The 19,513-nt window shown below is 38.1% G+C and overlaps 2 protein-coding genes across 3 annotated transcripts; both read left to right on the top strand.

Annotated features, from left to right (window-relative positions):
- Window positions 1-1,148: 1,148 nt before the first annotated feature.
- On the top strand, window positions 1,149-11,775 carry stk3 (serine/threonine kinase 3 (STE20 homolog, yeast)). The gene is made up of 11 exons (XM_042506032.2): window positions 1,149-1,333; window positions 3,377-3,457; window positions 3,648-3,776; window positions 4,043-4,157; window positions 4,677-4,841; window positions 4,994-5,161; window positions 5,826-5,963; window positions 6,166-6,291; window positions 6,374-6,578; window positions 6,862-7,055; window positions 7,874-11,775. The coding sequence occupies exons 1-11, from the start codon at window positions 1,311-1,313 to the stop codon at window positions 8,030-8,032; spliced, it is 1,503 nt and encodes a 500-aa protein (XP_042361966.1). The 5' UTR covers window positions 1,149-1,310; the 3' UTR covers window positions 8,033-11,775.
- A 1,386-nt stretch (window positions 11,776-13,161) lies between these two features.
- rida (reactive intermediate imine deaminase A) lies at window positions 13,162-19,212 on the top strand. 2 transcript variants are annotated; one of them, XM_042506748.2, is made up of 6 exons: window positions 13,162-13,338; window positions 15,191-15,296; window positions 15,879-15,933; window positions 16,029-16,097; window positions 17,636-17,691; window positions 18,675-19,212. In XM_042506748.2, exons 1-6 carry the CDS (start codon window positions 13,274-13,276, stop codon window positions 18,729-18,731), a joined length of 408 nt encoding a protein of 135 aa, XP_042362682.2. In that variant the 5' UTR covers window positions 13,162-13,273; the 3' UTR covers window positions 18,732-19,212. The 2 variants fall into 2 exon arrangements, with proteins under 2 accessions (XP_042362682.2, XP_087946473.1); XM_088090347.1 differs by lacking the exon at window positions 13,162-13,338 and adding an exon at window positions 13,486-13,645.
- The last annotated feature ends 301 nt before the right edge of the window (window positions 19,213-19,513 follow it).

A 19,513-nucleotide genomic window follows, 5' to 3' on the forward strand; every position in this document is an offset into this window, starting at 1 on the left:
CTAAGCATATAAGGGGCTGTTCTTTATTTATCAAAGGAGGGGGGTGGCTGGGGGTGACTTCTTTTGTTCGTCTGTTTTGTCTTAATTAGGCATTTCAAATCAATTTATAAATTAAATAAAATAATATAATAAATAATAATTCATGTCATTAATATTCCCACCAGGTTTGGAGGGCATGTTTTCTTTAAAAATCGGGCAAATTAATAATAATAATAATAATAATAATAATAATAATAATACAGCCATTTAAAGTTGTATGCCCCTCCCTTGAGCCAAAACAAACAAAAAAAGCACAACTCCCATCCCATGCAAAGTTTTTTGACATGCCTCTTCCTTTATGCACCACCCCTCTCATAAATAACGATTGGTCCCAGCAAATTTGAAGGCATGTTTTATTTGTATAGCACGTTCCATACAACAGGACAATTTAAAGTGCTTTACAAAGCGATAAGATATAAACGTAATAAAGGATACAGATTTTAAAAAAGAGTAAAGAGATAAGATATGAGATGTCTCTAAATAATTTACAATTTTAAATGAAAGAATTAAAAATACCAAACGTGCAGACAAGAGGTGCAAAGCAATCAAGTACAATAAAATCCTTAATTTAATCATCCCTCATATCCATAGGGTCCTTGGGAGGGTGGGGTGGGGTGTGGTGGGTGGTGTAAAGAGGGTAGGGTTGTTGGTGCTGTTTGCAGATTTTTATTTATTATATTCATTATTTTTTCTTTGAACTACTGACCTGTTTATAGGCTGACCAATGCAATGATTTTCTTTTAGTTGTATTGTTATTTTTCTTCTTTAATTTTGCTGCTGTTTTTCTATGCTTTGTCTAGGCTATTTATTGCATTCTGACCTATGAACATGTAACCTCACCAACACAATCAATTGTATCTAAAATATCATAATAAAAACAATGATCGCAAAAGAGAGGTGCAAAGCTAAAAAGATTGTAGCAGTAAAATTAACAAAATACAGCCTTTTAAGGTTGTATACCCCTTCCCTCATCCAAAATAATAATAAAAAAAAACATTCCACATACCTTCCCGTTTTTGCAGCACCCCCTCCCCTCTCACACCTAACGCACAGTCCCTAAATCTAGAGGTTATGTTTTCGTTTTGCACGCCGGTCCAACAGGGGCGCTGTATCCCCAAACTGTCCACCATCTGACGGACACTCAGCTGGCCCTCCACTAGTTTTTGACAACAACGACTCTGTCGACAATGTTCACATCTTGACTATCGGCCTCAAAATTGCCATAACTTGCTGTTAGTCCGTTGCCTTTTTATTATTTGACGTTAAACACGATGGAGCCGTCTGCGCCCAAAAGGTTGGTGTACTTTCGACTGGTTTAAAACGTGCTTGTAAGCTATTAACTAGCTAGCTCAAAGGCTAACGTAGGCGGTAGCTCTCGGTCAGCTAGCTAGCTGCTAACTTAGTTAGCTTCGCCAGTTTTCTGTCAAACTTTCCACTCACTAAAGACGAGTTAGTGATTTTAGAGGTCATTCTACTTCAAAATTACTGGTCTGGTGTTAAAACTGCTAGTTTCTTTCCAATCAGTTTCACTGTTGAGTAACTGTGTTATTTCATAAGTACCTTTTGTAACATTTTGATCTGACGTAATGTTACATTAATATTTGGCCATTAACTGCATAATACAAGTTTAATAATTGTGTTTAAGTTGTAACAATTTCACACAGCGCTGTAAAGCAAATGAGTATCCTTTGCATCCATTTGATTAATTGCCATGGTGATTCGTGTGGTCGTCTTGCCAACTTGACATCACAGGAGCTCATTTCTTTGAAGATCATTCATTACCTGAGGTGGAGAAACAGCTTTGCGATGCAGCGTTATACACAACAGTACAGTCACTCAGGTCTATGTGTAAGCTTTCCTAACCATGCATTTCATTTAATTATTATTATTATTATAACTATTATTATTATAATTGTTCAGCTATGATGTATTCACTAAGGGCTGCATTTTCATGATATGTTAATCTTTTTTTTAATAATCATATTGATTTTCTATTATTGAGGACTTCACAGGGTTCGTTTTGTCCAAAACCCAATTATATAACATTATGTAAATGACGATAGTGTTAAAAACAGAAATGCATTAAATTATCACACTTGAGAAACTGGAAACGGGCTAATACAAGCAAATTCGCTTGACACTTCAACTACAATATTAATTTTTGGTTGAATTTGTTACATTTTTTAAAAATAAATCCATTGATTGCCTACATGATTAACAATAAACTTTCAGGACAGATTCTTGAAAAACTGTACTGAACTATTTTCTTTGTACTTTACAAATGCTCTGCTGTGAACTTTTTCACATCCCCATATTAAAGGGGAACTATGCCAATTTTCAAAATACATACATGTTATTCCAGTGGTCAAAGATAGTCTAAAAAATAGAATTGTACATGAACATCTCTCTCCTAAATCCAAAAGCTAGAGTGCTAAAATTAAAATTTGTGATGTCACAACGTCTGGAGCTGCTCCATAGATGATGAATAGTGAAAAATGTTTTAGGGGACACCGAGAGGGGAAATGCTCTGAGTGTATGAGCACATTTTCTGCTTTAGAACTTAAACACCACACTAAAATAAAACTCAATTTGGTATTAAAAGAAAACAAGAAATCTTCGTGTCACGCTCCCATTCACTGTCTATGGAGCGAATCCAGACTTTATACTCTATAACATAACAAATTTTAGACTAACTTCTCTGGTTTCTGGCTTTTAGAGAGAGTAGTTCATGTTCCCAAATATTGATTGAACTTTCCAAGGTCATGGGAATGATGTATTAGAGTTTTTATAGTAGGTGGTGTGTCCCCCTTTAATTTTTTTGTCACATCATCTTGCTCAAAAATTATGAGCCTATTCTGAAACAGTTACTTCTTTCATGTATGCACCTAAAACCAAACCAAGGTTTATTGTAAGAGAAAATAATGCAAAATAGTGCAATAAAATAATTCCTTTTGCGATTCTGATTCAATGTAAGGTATAAAAATGTCAAATTTATCTGACTGAGGTGAGTGAAATTAATGTCTCTATCTCCTTGCCATTCACCCACATCACTTTTCAAAGACTAACTTATGTCACCTGAAATAACCCAAAATATCTCTGCTTAATAACCAGTATAAATGAGACCATTGAACTGTTTGTTAAAAGTGACCACATGAAAAAAACTTTCAGGTCACTTACATATTCTAACACCTAATTCAGCTGATGTCTATAGCTGAATGCGAAGGTGTGAGAATCCCCTGTAACTTTGATTTTAGGTGCCTCTATGCTAGAGTGTTTTAGTTTGGTTTCACTACTTGTTTTACCAACGTTATCCTTAACTTGTTCCATTTTTTTCCAGCAAGCTGAAAAAGCTGAGTGAAGACAGTTTGACCAAACAACCAGAGGAAGTGTTTGATGTTTTAGAGAAACTCGGGGAAGGGTAAGATGTTTTGTCATGACTAACTGTTTCCACTTGTGTGCCACTGACTGAAACTATTTTAAGTCCATTAGACCAAGTGTGCTTTTTAAGATCATTCTCCTTTGTTGTCAAATGCATTCATTTCTTAATAATAATATCATTATTATAAAATGCTCTCTGGACATATTTTAACTTTTATGTGTGTGTTAAGTTCCTATGGCAGCGTGTTTAAAGCCATCCACAAGGAGTCGGGCCAGGTGGTGGCCATCAAGCAGGTTCCTGTGGAGTCAGATCTGCAGGAGATCATCAAGGAGATTTCCATCATGCAGCAGTGTGACAGGTCAGAGGAGAACACAGCTCTCCCCAGACCTCCAAATTCCTGACATAAATTAGACTTAAATATCATTTTGGTCCTCAAAACTTCAAATTTGCTGTCAGTAGTTCACTTTGCTCTAAATGAGATGTTTAATTTAACAGTAGTAGTCAGCTGCTGCAGCCTGCACAGCTCTCTGATGTCGTGATTTACACGTTTTTTCACTTCTGCTGTTTTTGTTCTAAACAAGACTTCTCTTTTGATAACCACTCTGTTTTACGTTTCTTCCCTAGCCCTTACGTAGTGAAGTACTATGGCAGCTACTTCAAGAATACAGACTTGTGGATTGTCATGGAGTACTGTGGGGCCGGCTCCGTGTCTGACATTATCAGACTGCGCAACAAGACGGTGGGTGCTCATGGAGACTGTTACGGTGTGTCTGTATAACTGTACCAAATTGTCAGTGGTTCACAACTGATCAGAGGTTATATTTGTGTTTTATAGTTTATTTAGAGCAAATTGTTTATAATATGTAGTCTGATAAATTTTGTCCAAGAGATTGACATTAACAAGAAGTTGTTTTTAGTACCTAGGAGGGTGAAAAGCCTCAATGTCACGATGACTATCCTAGCTGTTACACAGTTCTTACCAAACTTTTTGAACAGTTGTGCACAACAAATTCTGAAAGGATCGATTTCTGAGTACGCCTTTGGCTATAACACTGGCACAACAATTTTATTAATTCTCAGAGTTCATTTAGCCATGTAGTAAGAGAAAAAGTGTCCTGGTTGACAGTGTGTGTGACAGCTGATTACATAAAAAAAAAACCCAATAGGTCACACTCATGTTACATCCCTGCATCAAATCTTTGTTTACTCCTGCATTTTCTTTTCCATCTCTTTGTGCTGTTGTTCCTTTGACCATCAGCTGACAGAGGATGAGATTGCCACTATCCTGAAGTCGACACTGAAGGGTCTTGAATACCTTCACTTCATGAGGAAGATCCATCGGGACATTAAGGCGGGAAACATCCTCCTCAACACTGAGGGACACGCCAAACTGGCAGACTTCGGAGTCGCTGGACAGCTAACGGTAACATTACAGCAGTTGTTTGAGGGTTTGTCCAACTGATGGCAAAGTGAATGTTCTCATCTAACTTCCACTGATAGTGCATGATCTTTCACTAATTTAAAAACTGATTTTCAAGTTCATAATGATGATACCAGCATTTTTTTTTTCTGAAGGACACCATGGCAAAGAGAAACACTGTGATTGGCACTCCGTTCTGGATGGCCCCAGAGGTGATCCAGGAGATCGGCTACAACTGTGTGGCGGACATCTGGTCCCTGGGCATCACATCCATAGAGATGGCAGAGGGCAAACCTCCCTATGCTGACATCCATCCCATGAGAGTGAGTGTAAACATAGTTTGATGTAGTAGGTGCCTAAACCCAACCACTTCGCTCTGAAGCAGGGGTTGGTTAGAAGTTTTGATTTGAGGTACCTAAAGAATCAACTGACATGATTCTTAATTTAGGGCTTGCCACAGTCATGGAAAGCTGGTGAAGTCATGAACTTCCACATTTTTTTTTCAGAACAGAAAAAATCCTTTAATTCATTAAATACTTCAAAGGTTCAGAAAATCACAAGGAGTTTTTTGCTTGTCATGAAATTGTTACTGTAATCTTAAATGTGACGTAGCGCTAATAAGTTGTGACGTTTTATTTACCATCATGGTAAATTAACTGCTCTGAATGTAGAGCGTGGTAGTTCAAATGTATGGAGCATTATCTTTTTAAAGAAATGTATCAACAGGCAAATCAAACTGTTGGCTGTCACTTCCCCACTGTGAAAGCACTACTGCTCCGTGTTCATGGACAGCTTATATTAATACAGTTAACATTTGGAGTAAATGTACTATACAGTTTTGTTTGTTATTTAAGTTACATTATTCATGGATATTTCATTATAGGTCCTTGAAAAGTCATGGAAAAGTGTTGAGGTGTCATCCATCAAAATGTGTTGCAATCCTTTTCAATGAATCTTTCCACCTGACTTTTTTCTGCTTTCCTCCAGGCGATCTTCATGATCCCCACCAACCCTCCTCCAACATTCAGAAAGCCAGAGCTTTGGTCAGATGACTTCACAGACTTTGTCAAGAAGTGTCTGGTGAAGAATCCAGAGCAGAGAGCAACTGCCACACAGCTCCTACAGGTTGGAAGAAGGACACACACTCACACACAGATTAAAACTTGTACAAGCAGAGCATAAACGCCCGGGTGTATACACTCAGAGAAACTCTGATGTAGTGCATTATAAGTGTATGCAAGAGTTGAACAAAGTAACATTGATGTTCAATTTGTGTATACACTGTGACACAAAACACTTTTATTTTTTTGTTCTTGTGAATGTCCAGCACCCGTTTATCAGCCAGGCCAAGCCGGTCACGATTCTGAGAGACCTGATAACCGAGGCCATGGAGATGAAAGCCAAGAGGCAGCAGGAGCAGCAGAGAGAGCTGGAGGAGGAGGACGACAACTCTGTGCGTATGCTGAGATCTTAATAGTAAACTTGACTGGGTTTGACGGCTCTTTGTTCATGCTATATGACCGAATGTCCTCCAGGAGGAGGAGACGGAGGTTGACTCTCACACCATGGTGAAGTCGGGCTCAGAGGGCGCAGGAACCATGCGGGCTACGAGCACCATGAGTGATGGGGCACAGACCATGATTGAACACGGCAGCACCATGCTGGAGTCGGACCTGGGTACTATGGTCATCAACAGTGATGATGATGAAGAGGAGGAGGAGGACCAGGGATCCATGAGGAGTGAGAGCACACACACACACACACACACACACACACACAAATGTTGATCCAGTTATGTGGAGAATAGTGATCAAAATTCAAGTGTAATCATCACTTACCACTATCATAAAACAAGAGTTTCCTCCAAATCTCACATTTCAGGTGATGAAAGTTAATTGAAGGCTTGAACTAACAGGAGAGTGTCAATGTTGTGGCTTTGGTCTGTGACATTGTCATACAGGAGTTCTAATTAAAGACACTAATTAATCAAAAGTTGAAGCACGACCCTGTTCCTCCTCCACAGGACACGCCACCCCCCAGCAGCCGATACGTCCATCCTTCATGGACTACTTTGACAAGCAGGACTCTAACAAGGCCGCCCAGCAGCAGGAAAACTACAACCACAACCAGCCACAGGAGCAGCCTGGCTACCACATCCAGTCCAAGAACGTCTTCCCCGACAACTGGAAGGTGCCTCAGGACGGAGACTTTGACTTTGTGAGTAACATCTTCCTTGAGCATGTGATGGCACTGCTGTAATTAAAGAGGTTATTTAGAAGTATTTTTTCTTCCACCAAAATCACACAATAACACAAAATAACTGATTGAACGGCACTAAATCAGCAGAACCCAGGCTCTCTGAGGTAAAATGATTGTTTTTGTCAAAGTGACTTTGAAGAGAGAGTACATAAAGGCTTCAGCTCCCCATCTGAGAGCAATGAAAATATTCTAAATATAGCACAAACTTGAACTGATATTGATTTTTTTAAAGTGGCTAAAACATGTTTTGCTGCTGCCACTGTCCACAGCAGTACCTTGTAGCTCTTGCTGTTTGTTCATGCTAATTTAGCAGAGGGAGCAGGAGAAGAGCAGCTCACAGCGATGGTCCCTCTGTCAAACGGCAGCAACTGCTGATTGTCGGTGAACAGCTGTTGTACACCCTACCATCACAAATAAATTCTAATTCTGAGGGAAACACTGAATGGTTATAATAACAGGATCCAAATCTGAGACAAAATCACAGTTTTTTAAAAAAAATTCACTTGCCCCCACAATTTCAATGTGGGGGCAATTTCAAGTCATGCATTACATTTTTTTTAAAAAGCTGCCATTAAATCCAGCACTTCGGGCCGAAACAAACCCAAAAAGCAACAGTAAAATTCTTGAGGGATTGCAATATACAGCAGCGCCTCACAGCTTAAAAATAGCAAAACAGAAGCTGCTCTTACAATATTATCCTCAACAGGACACTAAACATGACTCATCTCATCTCTGTTGCTGTTTGTCTGTGTTTCCATATGTGTGCTGTCGTCCAGCTGAAGAATTTGGACTTTGAGGAGCTGCAGATGCGCCTGACTGCCTTGGATCCCATGATGGAGCGAGAGATTGAGGAGCTCAGGCAGCGCTACACCGCCAAAAGGCAGCCCATTCTGGATGCCATGGATGCCAAGAAGAGGCGACAACAGAATTTCTGAGCCCCCCTCCCTCTAGTCTCCCAAAACCACCATCACCGCAAAACTTACGTCCTATTGACTCAGAGGAACTAAGATGACCGTAGTGTCCTTGTTGGAAGCCCACTGCTGTTCTGACTGCTAACTGGCCTCTGAATGAAGTAGGATGCTTTCTTTGCATCCATTTTGGCTCCTGGAATCTTCACTCGTCTGCCTTGTTTCTACATAATGTCGAGATGCTGTACCTCCAGTTTAGATCTTGTCTCTTTGTCTTTGGTTCCTGTAAAGTTGGTTTACCATGAATGATGCTCAGGACTGCAGCCAAAGAGAACTGAGGCCTGGATATGAGACATCTGAAAGTCACATTGTGAATTACCCCTTTTCCAAATGAAATGAAGTTTCCTGTCACACAGAAAAAAACCCTGGGAATCCCCGTTAGCACATAAAGGAGCCAGTCATCTGGCAGTAGCAGCAGGATAACCACAGCGGTCGATGACGAGTGGTCGTCTTTTCCTCAGACTTTTTCAGTGTAAATATAACATAGAGCGTAGTTTGGAAATACCTGCAACTCAAAGCTGTGGAGGCTTGTCCATGACCAAAGACAATCAAGGTGAAGTTGAGAATGCCTTAAAATATTTGAAACCTGGTTTTAAAGTAAGCAATGTAAAAAAAAAAACAAACAAAAAAACAACAACAACAACAAAAAACAACCAAGTCGCCAGGTGGTTGAATCCATTTCTGCACTTGAAGATGTGTTGGAAGTGGACTGTGGAAAGCAGCAAGAATGGACAGAAATGATGGAAATCATGTGGGTGGTGAAGAACGTACTGTGCATGTTTTCATGGCGGACCAGAAAATTCTAAACTTATTTCATTCGTCTTAATTATCATTGACTTAATGATAAGTTTTTGAGTCTGATGTTCTGGACTCCTGTTAATCATCCAGTGCACTGTCTACATTTACTCCATGCATCGTAGTGCCTCATAACACACCTGTCCCACTTCCTCGCTGCTCTTCATGGACTTGAAAGGAGCTTTTAATTGACAAAATGATCCACCGTACTCAAATTAAAACCAGAGTTGGCACCAATATTCATTCCCAAGTTAAAAAAAAACAAAACAGATTTCCATACAAGTGAAAGCATTCCAAAATACTGTATGACTCTTATTTTAATGTCCCTACAAACGTCCTGCAGATTTCTTTCAAGGTTCTTCTGATTATGTTTTCTGTAACTGTTCAACACTATGATTTACTTCAAATATGATTTTCTAGAACATTTCAACTAGATGTTGAAGTATTTTGTATGCAAAGCTGTGAAAAGGCATAACAGTAACATTTTGCAAATTTGCGAATCCAAGGATAGTGAAGTAAAAGCCTCTGATTGGCTTACCTTGACATCCGCTCTAATCCTAACCAATCCCACTCCATTTGCCAAAACCTAACCAATCCAACCAACAAAGGCAATGCGCATTAGCCAATTATAGGGAGAGTAGGGTCTGTCATTCCTTTATTGTCTTAGGATAGTCAAATTTGCTTACAGTTCAGCACTCAGTGAGGGAACACCAAGTCACCGGGCACAGCTAATCCTGTAAACTGGCACATTTTCAAGCCTTCTTCATCAAATAGCTTGTATCAGGTTGAGCAGAAACCTTCATACAAAATGATAAAAGTAGCTAAAAAATAAACAATGAATACATACAAATAAAAAAAGGGCTATCTCAAATTAGTTTTAACATATCTACTAAAATTTACACAAAACTGTTACATTGTTTCTTAAACAAAGGTCGAGTGTGTAGGATTTAGTGGCAACGTGGTGAGGTTGCAGAGCGTGTGCTAAGCATGTAGGAGAACTACAGTGGTCGATGAGAAAATGCAAGGGGTCCTTTATACACAGAGGTCAAAATATAGGGGCGCTAAAATACCCTTTTCATGCCGCCTTTGCATTTTTACACAGAACCAAACAACATTGATTTTAGACAGCATACTGGCACAGTGGAATCAAAAGAGAAGTGAGGCGCATGACATATAACAACAGCGTTGGCCTGTAGTGTAATATATAATACGTGCAGCACTTTATGAACAATAATAATCATTTGCCATCTTTGTTACATGGCGGCTGATCTCATCCTCTGCTCAAAAGGTTTAGGAGTTCCCGCACCTCATTGTTTTTGCAATTTGGAGACACTTTTGGTTGCTATTCTTCTGATCTGATAACTAACTACTTGCAGCTACTGCCTTGTTTATACAGACTTTGTTTTTTTGGCGCTGTTGCCAGCTTAAAGGTGAGACAACTCTCCCACCATTTCACGACTGTACCTTTTATACAAACAGCGAGGTCGGACAATGCCGTGAAATTCCGGTCTTGAAGACGCTTTTAAAAAGGGCAAGTGTTTGTGTGCTATTGTAGAACAACATGGCGGACTGTGTGGAGGAGGATTTGCTCTGTATGTAGAGATAAACAGCTTATTGTAAGGTAAAGACAACAACAAAACAAAACAATTTCTTAGTTTCAGGTGATTATACACAAATAAATACATAGTTAAGCAAATTTGTATTCCATTTCTGCCAAAACATACCCCTAAATCCTGCACACTTGGCCTGTAAGGAATATCAAACTGGTTCATGTCATGCGTTTATCCTAAAAAAATATAAATATTGGCTGTTATCAGATTGCCAGCTCTCAAATATTGATTTCATTGTGAGCCTCAAAAATCCAATGTCAACTGGGCTTTATATCACCAATGTGAATGTTTAAGTGAAATCTCTTTCTACTCCTACTTCATGAGGGAAACAAACTGCTGTTTTGTGGTCGTAGTTTAGTTTGGACTCATTGATTTTACGCATGTGCTAATAATGACCCTTTGAATGAGTTTTGACTGTCTTAAATTGCGGGTACAATAGATCTGCAGGTATCTGTTACCGATGAATGTCAATATGCAGTGTTGACGGTTCAGCCCACACTTACTGCATATTAGTTGACATTTTGCGAATACCATAATCTTATGAATAGACCTGTTACACTCTTACACTCTCATCTGACGGACAATGTGGCCAAAATGAGCTGACATATTGAAACACCAAATTTCAATCAGTTTTGTCTCAGCTTTTGAATAATCATGTCTGTATGTTTGTGTGATGTTTTTTTTTTTAACCTTTTCTTTCACAGAAATCATTAACATTCTTGTCATGAATTGTTTTCATATATTAAGTCGGCAGTGCATTGGCAACTTACACACAAGCATTCACAATTTATTTATTAAATGTGTTTAAAACGTATTTCTTTGTGACACTGGTTTAAATATGGTAGCTGATTTGGCTGTTTATATTTCTGCCCTTTGTCAAATATATGTGGCTTGATTTCTGCGTGTTCTAGACTATGCATGTTTATAATTATGTTTGCTATTTAGTGGAATGCTATTGTAGTAACTGTACAGGTGACAGCACTGTTAATATGAAAGCTGGATTTTCAGCTTTAACAGAAACTATTTGCTCTGTACAATTAAAAAGCCCCATTTGAAATGATGTGACAATGACATTGCGGAGAATCTGCCATAATATGTATAGTAAAATCTGAAATCACTATTTGATATATAGCTATTTGATTTTGGTCTCATTTATTTTACTGTTATTTCTGCTATATAATGACTTAAGGGTGTAGAGTGGAATGTAAGCATATATGTTTGAACCACCTAATTTATTATCTTTTGTTTGTAATACTTTATTTTGAAGAGGTGCAAGAAATAATAAAAACTTATAGTTAACCATGACTGTGCTTTGATCTTATCTCTGGGTTTATAAAAGGACACATGAACCTCCAGGTCAAAAACCATCATGAGTTAGCACCTGTCGTACCGTAAGTCTTCTACTATTGACGCTGCTTTCATAAGCAGAATCACAATGTTTGTTTTCAGTAAGTTCTGTGTAGAAAATCCCAGAATCACATGCATGAAATCAAATGGCGATCAGCAACTGTTGCGTCAGTTGTTTAGTTTTTAGCCACTTAAAAAAAAAAGGTTCATCTTAAAAAAATTCATAGCAGTTTAAGTGTACACTATATTTAGAATGTTTTTACCACTGTACCTTGCTGTTTGACAGCCTTTCCCAACCGAAAGCTGAAGCCATAAAATAAGCCAATAAAAGAAATTTTGTCATTGGAGTCCATTGACAAATTTTTTTTTTTTTTTTTGCTTGCTTGTCCGCTGCTGCATTGATTGGTTCGTTTTTTGTGTCATTGTGTAATTTTGATGAATCCGAACTAACCTTTTAAAACACCAAAGTCACACAATAACACAAACAAGCTGACTGATTTAGGCAGCAGGAGGTCAGAGGCTTTTGTGTTCTGTCAGCTAAAATTCATGTTTTTGTCAAAGCAGTCTGGTGGCTTTGAAGCGGGTGAAATAACGGCTTCAGTTGCCTGTTGGAAAGGGCTGTCAGGCAGCAAAGGTAAAGCAGTGATTGTGTTAGAGTGTAAGGCAAGAAATATTCTAAATATAGCATACGCCAACATTATTAAGGTGGCTAAATATTATTTTGCTGCGGGAAGAAGAAGCTCCTTCAAAAATACAAACCAGAATGTTTTGTATTGACGCTGCCAACTTTCTAACAGAATAAAAAGAGATAAATGCTGAAATAAATGTGTTTGATGTAATGCTAGAGCTACTTTAGTCAGTGAAAATAACATGTTGTGTATCATAAAGCTTTTTATTATTTTTGGAATATTCAAGATTTTTAAGGAAAAATTGTCAGAAACTAAACCAACTGTCCCGCACTTAATTATATTAATTAATAAGGTTAAAAAAATAAATAAATTTATACCTTTAAGTTAGGTTAGTTATTTTAGTAGTAAACACAAACTCTGGTATGTATGTATGTATTTATGTATGTAAGTAATTATAATTATTTTTGGTTTGTTTAGTTTTGGTCTTCTCATTTTATTTCATTTTAATTTATTATTATTATTATTATTATTAGTAGTAGTAGTAGTAGTAGTATTATTAGTAGTAGTAGTAGTAGTAGTAGTAGTAGTAGTAGTAGTATTAGGATCCATGAATCTGTTTGCATTTCTGTAAATGAACTTGTGCAAAATAAAGAAGGTGCGGGACGAACAAATTCTCCAAATATTACGCGTGCTCTCATTGACAGACATTACGGTAGACTTTACGACAGTCACCAACTGTTCCTGCTTTCTACAAATTGTTGCACAACCTCACCCTGTCATTCACAGCCACTCTGCTGGGTAGAAAGTTTGGAAAACAACAGGAAAACATGTCTGCACTCAACAGAAAGATCATCAACACAGCATCGGCCCCGGCTGCCATCGGACCCTACAGGTAAGGACACTTTAAAAAACAAAAATATACTCTACTTATAGTGGCACGTGCTCTGCAGAGGTGCATGAAGTGTTTGAGTGAATGGATGGATCACAGGGATAGTGCAGTATTTGATCCGGGGCGGGTCTTAGCGTGCAATGAACTCACCTGCTTCACCTGACCATGTGAAAACCGAGTGTCACAGTTAAAGTTTAAGCAGAGCAGAAGAAGCACCGCAGAGTAGAGACACACAGCTGACTTAAATGGCATCTATTCGTCGATATTGCCCCTACACACCAAAAGCCCCTGTCAGACAGGGAATATACAGGTAAGGGCCAGTGTTCTGTGATATACTGTATATTAAGTTTGCATGGGTTTAACTCTCCAGAAAAGCATAAAAAGCGATATTTTTTCTAATCACACAAACATAAACCTGAAATGATCAGAAATAATGAAATCATGCAATGTAAATGTGACAGTCAAGTATGTTTTCTTGCTGTTAAATTAACAGTCAGTGCACAGTGTGAGGGGTGTTCCTGCTCTGACCAATTGGCTGTCAGTGGGTGGAGTTACTTCAGACTAAATTGCGTCTGATTTATGTTGGGTTACAGGATTCTGCAGGCCATCATTTTGTATGTGATGCTTCCTGATGAGGTTGTGCATATATTATTTATAAAGTCATTTAAAAAAAATAAATAAATCGGAATTAGAAACATATTAAAAAGAATATTTATTTATTTGTTTGTACATGTTGTCTCTGTGACCTTCATAGCAATGTAGAAACTCCAGTTCTGGGATTTTTGGTGAGGTTGGTGTGTTTTAGGTCAAAATATCATCTTTTTCTTCTTCTTTTTCTATCTTTTTCTCTCTGGTTTTCTTACAGACATATTTCTTTTGTGGTTCATTAATTAAAGTGTATCAGCAAAAGTATGGTTTTGTACAAAGTGTTAGACCAAAAGTTGTGCGCAAGTATTGTGTAGGCTGACATTTATTTCTGTATACCTCATTTTGTTATACTCATACTAGACAATTTAAAAAATATATTCAGGATCAAGTCAATAAACGATTCTTCACCTACCGTTGGTGTCTGGGGGTAAAATCTGACTTGATAAACAACACAACAAATGAATAGCACAGACTGGCTGTGAGGTGAATTTTAGGTTTCGGGATCATTAGACTGATGATTCAAACATGTCTTTGAGATATTTTGCACTCACAATTTTCTTATGGTTGTATACAAAAAAGAATGAAACAAAAAAACAAACAAAAACATTTTGGAGAATGGGCACATCACTACGAAAGTGGCTACTCATTCACCAGCAATGCAATACGTTAAAGATTATAAGTTACCCTGTGAAAAAAAGTAAATGATTGAATTACTTCATCTAAGTAATGTGACTTACTATGTTTGAATACTTTTCTGACAAATGTTTTAAACTTGGCAATAAAGCTGAAAAATGTCAGGAAATAGATTCTGCCAAAATAAGGCATTCCTGCACAACAAACCCACACAAAGTAACGAAATGAATGTTGCATTCTATACATAAACTTTTATTGGAATGAATATTCAGAATATTATCACCTATTTAATTATCATTTATTTTGTAAATTGATTAGATATTATTCCCCAACACTGCATTTTTCTGAAGCCACAATAAATACGTTTATTTTTCTTGTTTTAGTAAGTAATGGTGAATATTTGGGATCAAAATTAAATGTGGTTTTCATTGCTTATATTTAGGATGAACATAATTATCACTGCCAGGCCTCAGGAGTGTGTGTGTGTGTGTGTGTGTGTGTGTGTGTGTGTGTGTGTGTGTGTGTGTGTGTGTGTGTGTGTGTGTGTGTGTGTGTGTGTGTTTTTCATCCTCAGCCAGTCGGTGGTTGTGGACAGAACGATGTACATCTCGGGTCAGCTGGGGATGGACGTGGCCTCTGGTCAGCTGGTAGACGGGGGGGTGCAGGCACAGGCCAAACAGGTGAGGACGTTTTTTCCCAGAGCAGTAACACTATTTCCATAAGTAATTAACATAGAAGATACTAAAGAAACATAGCTGTGTGCAAAATGCTTTTGAGCTCCACAGATAAATTATTCTTGCAATCAATGTCTGTTTTAATTATGGAGCAGTTGGCACAGAGAGCAGAGACTTGGAGCGCTCTGGTTCATTGATATTAAATCAACAACATGTTCAATTGTCTTGTTTCGCAAAATGCCCAAAACAAAAGTTGCCTTTAAATTCAGATTACAAGTGTTAATAATCCTAGCATTATGGATTATTGTTGTAGTACAATGTCAAATTGTTTTTAATGCTTCTGATAACTAAAGCATTATTTTTTGTAACCAAAGAAATTAGAAACTGACAGAGGTCACTAAAGGTAAAGATAATAACTACTTCCAGCCACAGGACTAAAACCTTTTAAAAAATCAGATAAAAACAGACAAAGCCACAAATGAAAATTAATGAATAAATTAAATGAATTAAAAGGCCTCATATCAATTTAATCTAAAAATCTGAAATGTGAAAGGTGATATCAAAAACTGATTGACTGTCTTCCCTCAGGCTCTGGTCAATATGGGGGAGATCCTTAAAGCTGCCGGCTGTGACTACACCAACGGTGAGATCTCAGCACGACCTCAGCTGCTGCTGTTTGTGTGTTTTATATCATTTAAATGTTCAAACTCTTTGATGGAGCAAACTTTTTGATTTCAGTGGTGAAGACGACCGTGCTGCTCGCTGATATCAACGACTTCAACAGCGTCAACGAAGTCTACAAAACATGTGAGGGACTACTTTATTCATTTTCATGCCAAGTGCTTTAAGTGTTTTGCCAGAAAGCAGATTATAATAGAAAATAGGAGATGTGTTCTTAAAAGCAGCCACACAGGGGCAGCCTGTAACCAAGACTGTCAAATCTGCTGTTACATCAGGGGCCCATCATGTCTTGGTTACACACACTCGACTTTATTCTCTTTATATAAACATCATTATTTTGATCCTGTCACAGAGTAATGATCGTTGTGCTTGCACAAACACCTGAGTCACAGTTTGCCGCTTGACTGGCTCATCACTTACTTTCATTAAATAGATCAGTGGCTTGTTCCTTTTCTTCACTTTCTTTTATACATAGTTTATCATGAATTGCCATAATATCTACACACAAACTGCTGATAAAGAACTGATAAAGAACACAACAAACTTTGAATTTAAAATATAAAATGTTTAAATGTATGAAATGTTCCCTTAAAGTGCGTGGTCAATATCATTAAAAATCACTTCTCACCATTGCATAAATGTTAGTCAAAGAAAAAGCACTATATAATGAAAAAATAACCAAGTCTGATAATTCTGATAATCGCCAAATTATATATATATGTGTGTGTGTGTGTGTGTGTGTGTGTGTGTGTGTGTAAATGTATATATATATATATAACGTGCATTTTTCTGCTCCAATTAAAACATGAAAGCAGCAGAGGAGTTTTATTTTAATTAAATTAAAGATATTAAGAAGTTAAAATGATGCATACAAATTCACAAAAATGCAGGAAATTAAGTGTTTGGATGTGTGTATAGTATTCAACCCAAAAATGGAATGAAATCCAGCACACAGTTTATTCCAGCGCCACTCTCCAGGATCCAAACATGTGTCGCCTCATATTTCAGAAAATAACTGCTGACAGGTGAAGCAGTGCCATGTAGACAGGCTCACTCGGCCCGTCCTCTGCTGTATGAACGCAGCCTCGTCTCACAGGCCGCTCAGTCCGGGCATTTCCTCCTGGATCACAACAGACAGCTGTAATGGAAGCTGCAGAGCCCAGTGAGTTGTAAATAGACACCGCCGTCCAGGCAAACAGATGTAACCCAACCCTCTCTGCAAACTCCCCGCTGACTCGGGCACACACTCCGAGCTCTCCCTCCTGACTCTGCTCAGTCCTAAACCAGAGGCAGGGAACTCTCCCTGACCCTGATGAGAGGATGGAGTACACATGTGTCAGGCAAATTTTTCTATTATTTCATTTATAATGACAATGTTTTGACTGAACTCATATATGCTTTTGGAGATTTGTCTCTATTATAAAACTTTTTTTGTGTTTGTGTCTACGTCACAGTTTTCCAGCAGATTATTTACTATGATTCCTAGTATTTGGAAAAAAAATATCATGTATTGCTAAAAGCTGGCACCATAGACTATATATCGTCTATGGCTGGTACACTCAAAGCAAATGTTCCACTTTTATATAGAGTCTTAGATTTATCTGCGGGTTTTCCAATATGCTTTTCTTATAATGTAAATATAATGTGAATGTTCTCTCTCCAAGTTTTCAGCAAGAACTTCCCCGCCAGAGCTGCCTACCAAGTCGCCGCTCTCCCCAGAGTGAGTACAAACAAAACCCGCTCACCAAAATAGAACTGCAGCACCCTGTGGTATGAGTTCATATATACAAAGTTCGTACAATGTGCTTTAGGCGCATGAAGTACTTGAATTTGACACTCAAAGATTTAAGTACTGGAATACCTTGAAAATCTGAAAATCTTTTAACCCGGTCCTTAGGGGGGGGAAAAAAACTTGAAAAAATGTTAGGATAACAGAATGAAAAACTACTTTATGAAACATATTACAAAAAGTTTTTAAACCAAAACGCAGATGCTTGCAGTTATTTTTAAAATATTTAATTATTTTAATGCTGTCTGTGCGGTATGAGCTGCGTCCTGCTCTTCGCTCTGTATATTTCCTGATTTTTTTTGTCCATCGCCACTCGCAGACCTCAACTGAATAAAAACAACCAGTTAATCAATTAAAAAACTTTAATTTTTAGGCCCCGGTAGCATGTGTTTGCTCCCTTTATAAATCTGCACAATTGTCTCGCAAAAAGAAGCTTGTAGAGGAAGACAATTTTAGCCTTGAAAATAAAAGTGAGTGCTTGGAAAAAGTCCTTGAATTTGACTTCACCCTGTCTGAATGAACCCTGTAAACACTGACAAACATCGGGTGGTGGAGAATCGTGGTGGTGAGGTGCATGCTCATTCATCCGTGTGGTTTTCATCATCGTACAGCTGTTTTCGTACCGTGAGTGGTGTTTAAATTGGTGCTGATGAATACTGTTATCATGGAAACAGAAAGGTGTTGTAGTGAGTTAGTGTCTTTTCAGAACCAGCCCACAATACAGTGGAGCAACAAATCAGTTATCCACAGAATAAGATGCACAACAAGCTGCATTCAGCCAAAAGCACAGCTGTGCTAAGAGCCGCTGGCATGGCTGTGTAGACTCAGATCTGATTGGACAATATTGCAGTGTTCTTGTTGTCCCCATTGCCTTCTGCCCTATGTCCTCATTGTCTCCTCCTCCTTCTCTTCAGGGTGGGCTGGTGGAAATTGAGGCAGTGGCTGTTCTCGGTCCTCTCTCAGACTCCTGACTAGACGGCCACATCACAAACAAGTTGTAGTCTAACCGTCTAGTGACCTTTCAGAGCTGCACAGTGGAAGCCTTATTGTATTTCCAGATGACACATGAAAGTCCAAACTGGGATCTTGATGTTTCTTTCCTCCATATTTTCAGGTTTTAGCATAAATCTGTTTCTCCTCTTGCAGCTGGTTGACTTCACATCTGAACTACTTTAAGTATTGTACCACTTTATTAAAACCCTTAATAAAAGAGCTTTACTTAATTCACAAGCATAGAACAAAACTTAATAATGAAGTTGGATGAGTTGGATTGTATCGGTACAACCAGTCAAACATTCCCTGGTCACAGTGTCCAGGTTCAGGGTCACATCAGCTTCCTGTTGGAGCTGTTTCTATTTTTGTTTTTAGCTCATCTTCTGTTTTACTTCAGGAAAACATAACACATTTTAAAAGTGAATCTGTCGCTAATAAAAAAAATGTAGTAACATCTCTGATGATAGGGTGGTTATTTTACACTAAAATGTCCCGTTTGACACATGTATTCATCCTGCGTTAAAGGGACAGCTCACTCTAAAATCGAAAATACCTATTTTTCCTCATTCATGTAGAGCTATTTGGATTGTTTTGGTATGAATTGCTGAATGTTGGAGATATTGGCTGTAGAGATGTCTGCCTTCTTTCCAGTTTAATGGAACGAGATGGCACTTGGCTTTTGGTGCTAAAAGCGCAGAAAAATACATTTAAAAAGCTCAACAGCAATGTTTCTTTAAAGCAGTGTTTCTAAGACCTCTCC

This window comes from Plectropomus leopardus, chromosome 17, assembly GCF_026936395.1.
Source record: "Plectropomus leopardus strain MGB_pleo_1.0 chromosome 17, ASM2693639v1, whole genome shotgun sequence".
Classification (NCBI taxonomy): Eukaryota; Metazoa; Chordata; class Actinopteri; order Perciformes; family Serranidae; genus Plectropomus; species Plectropomus leopardus.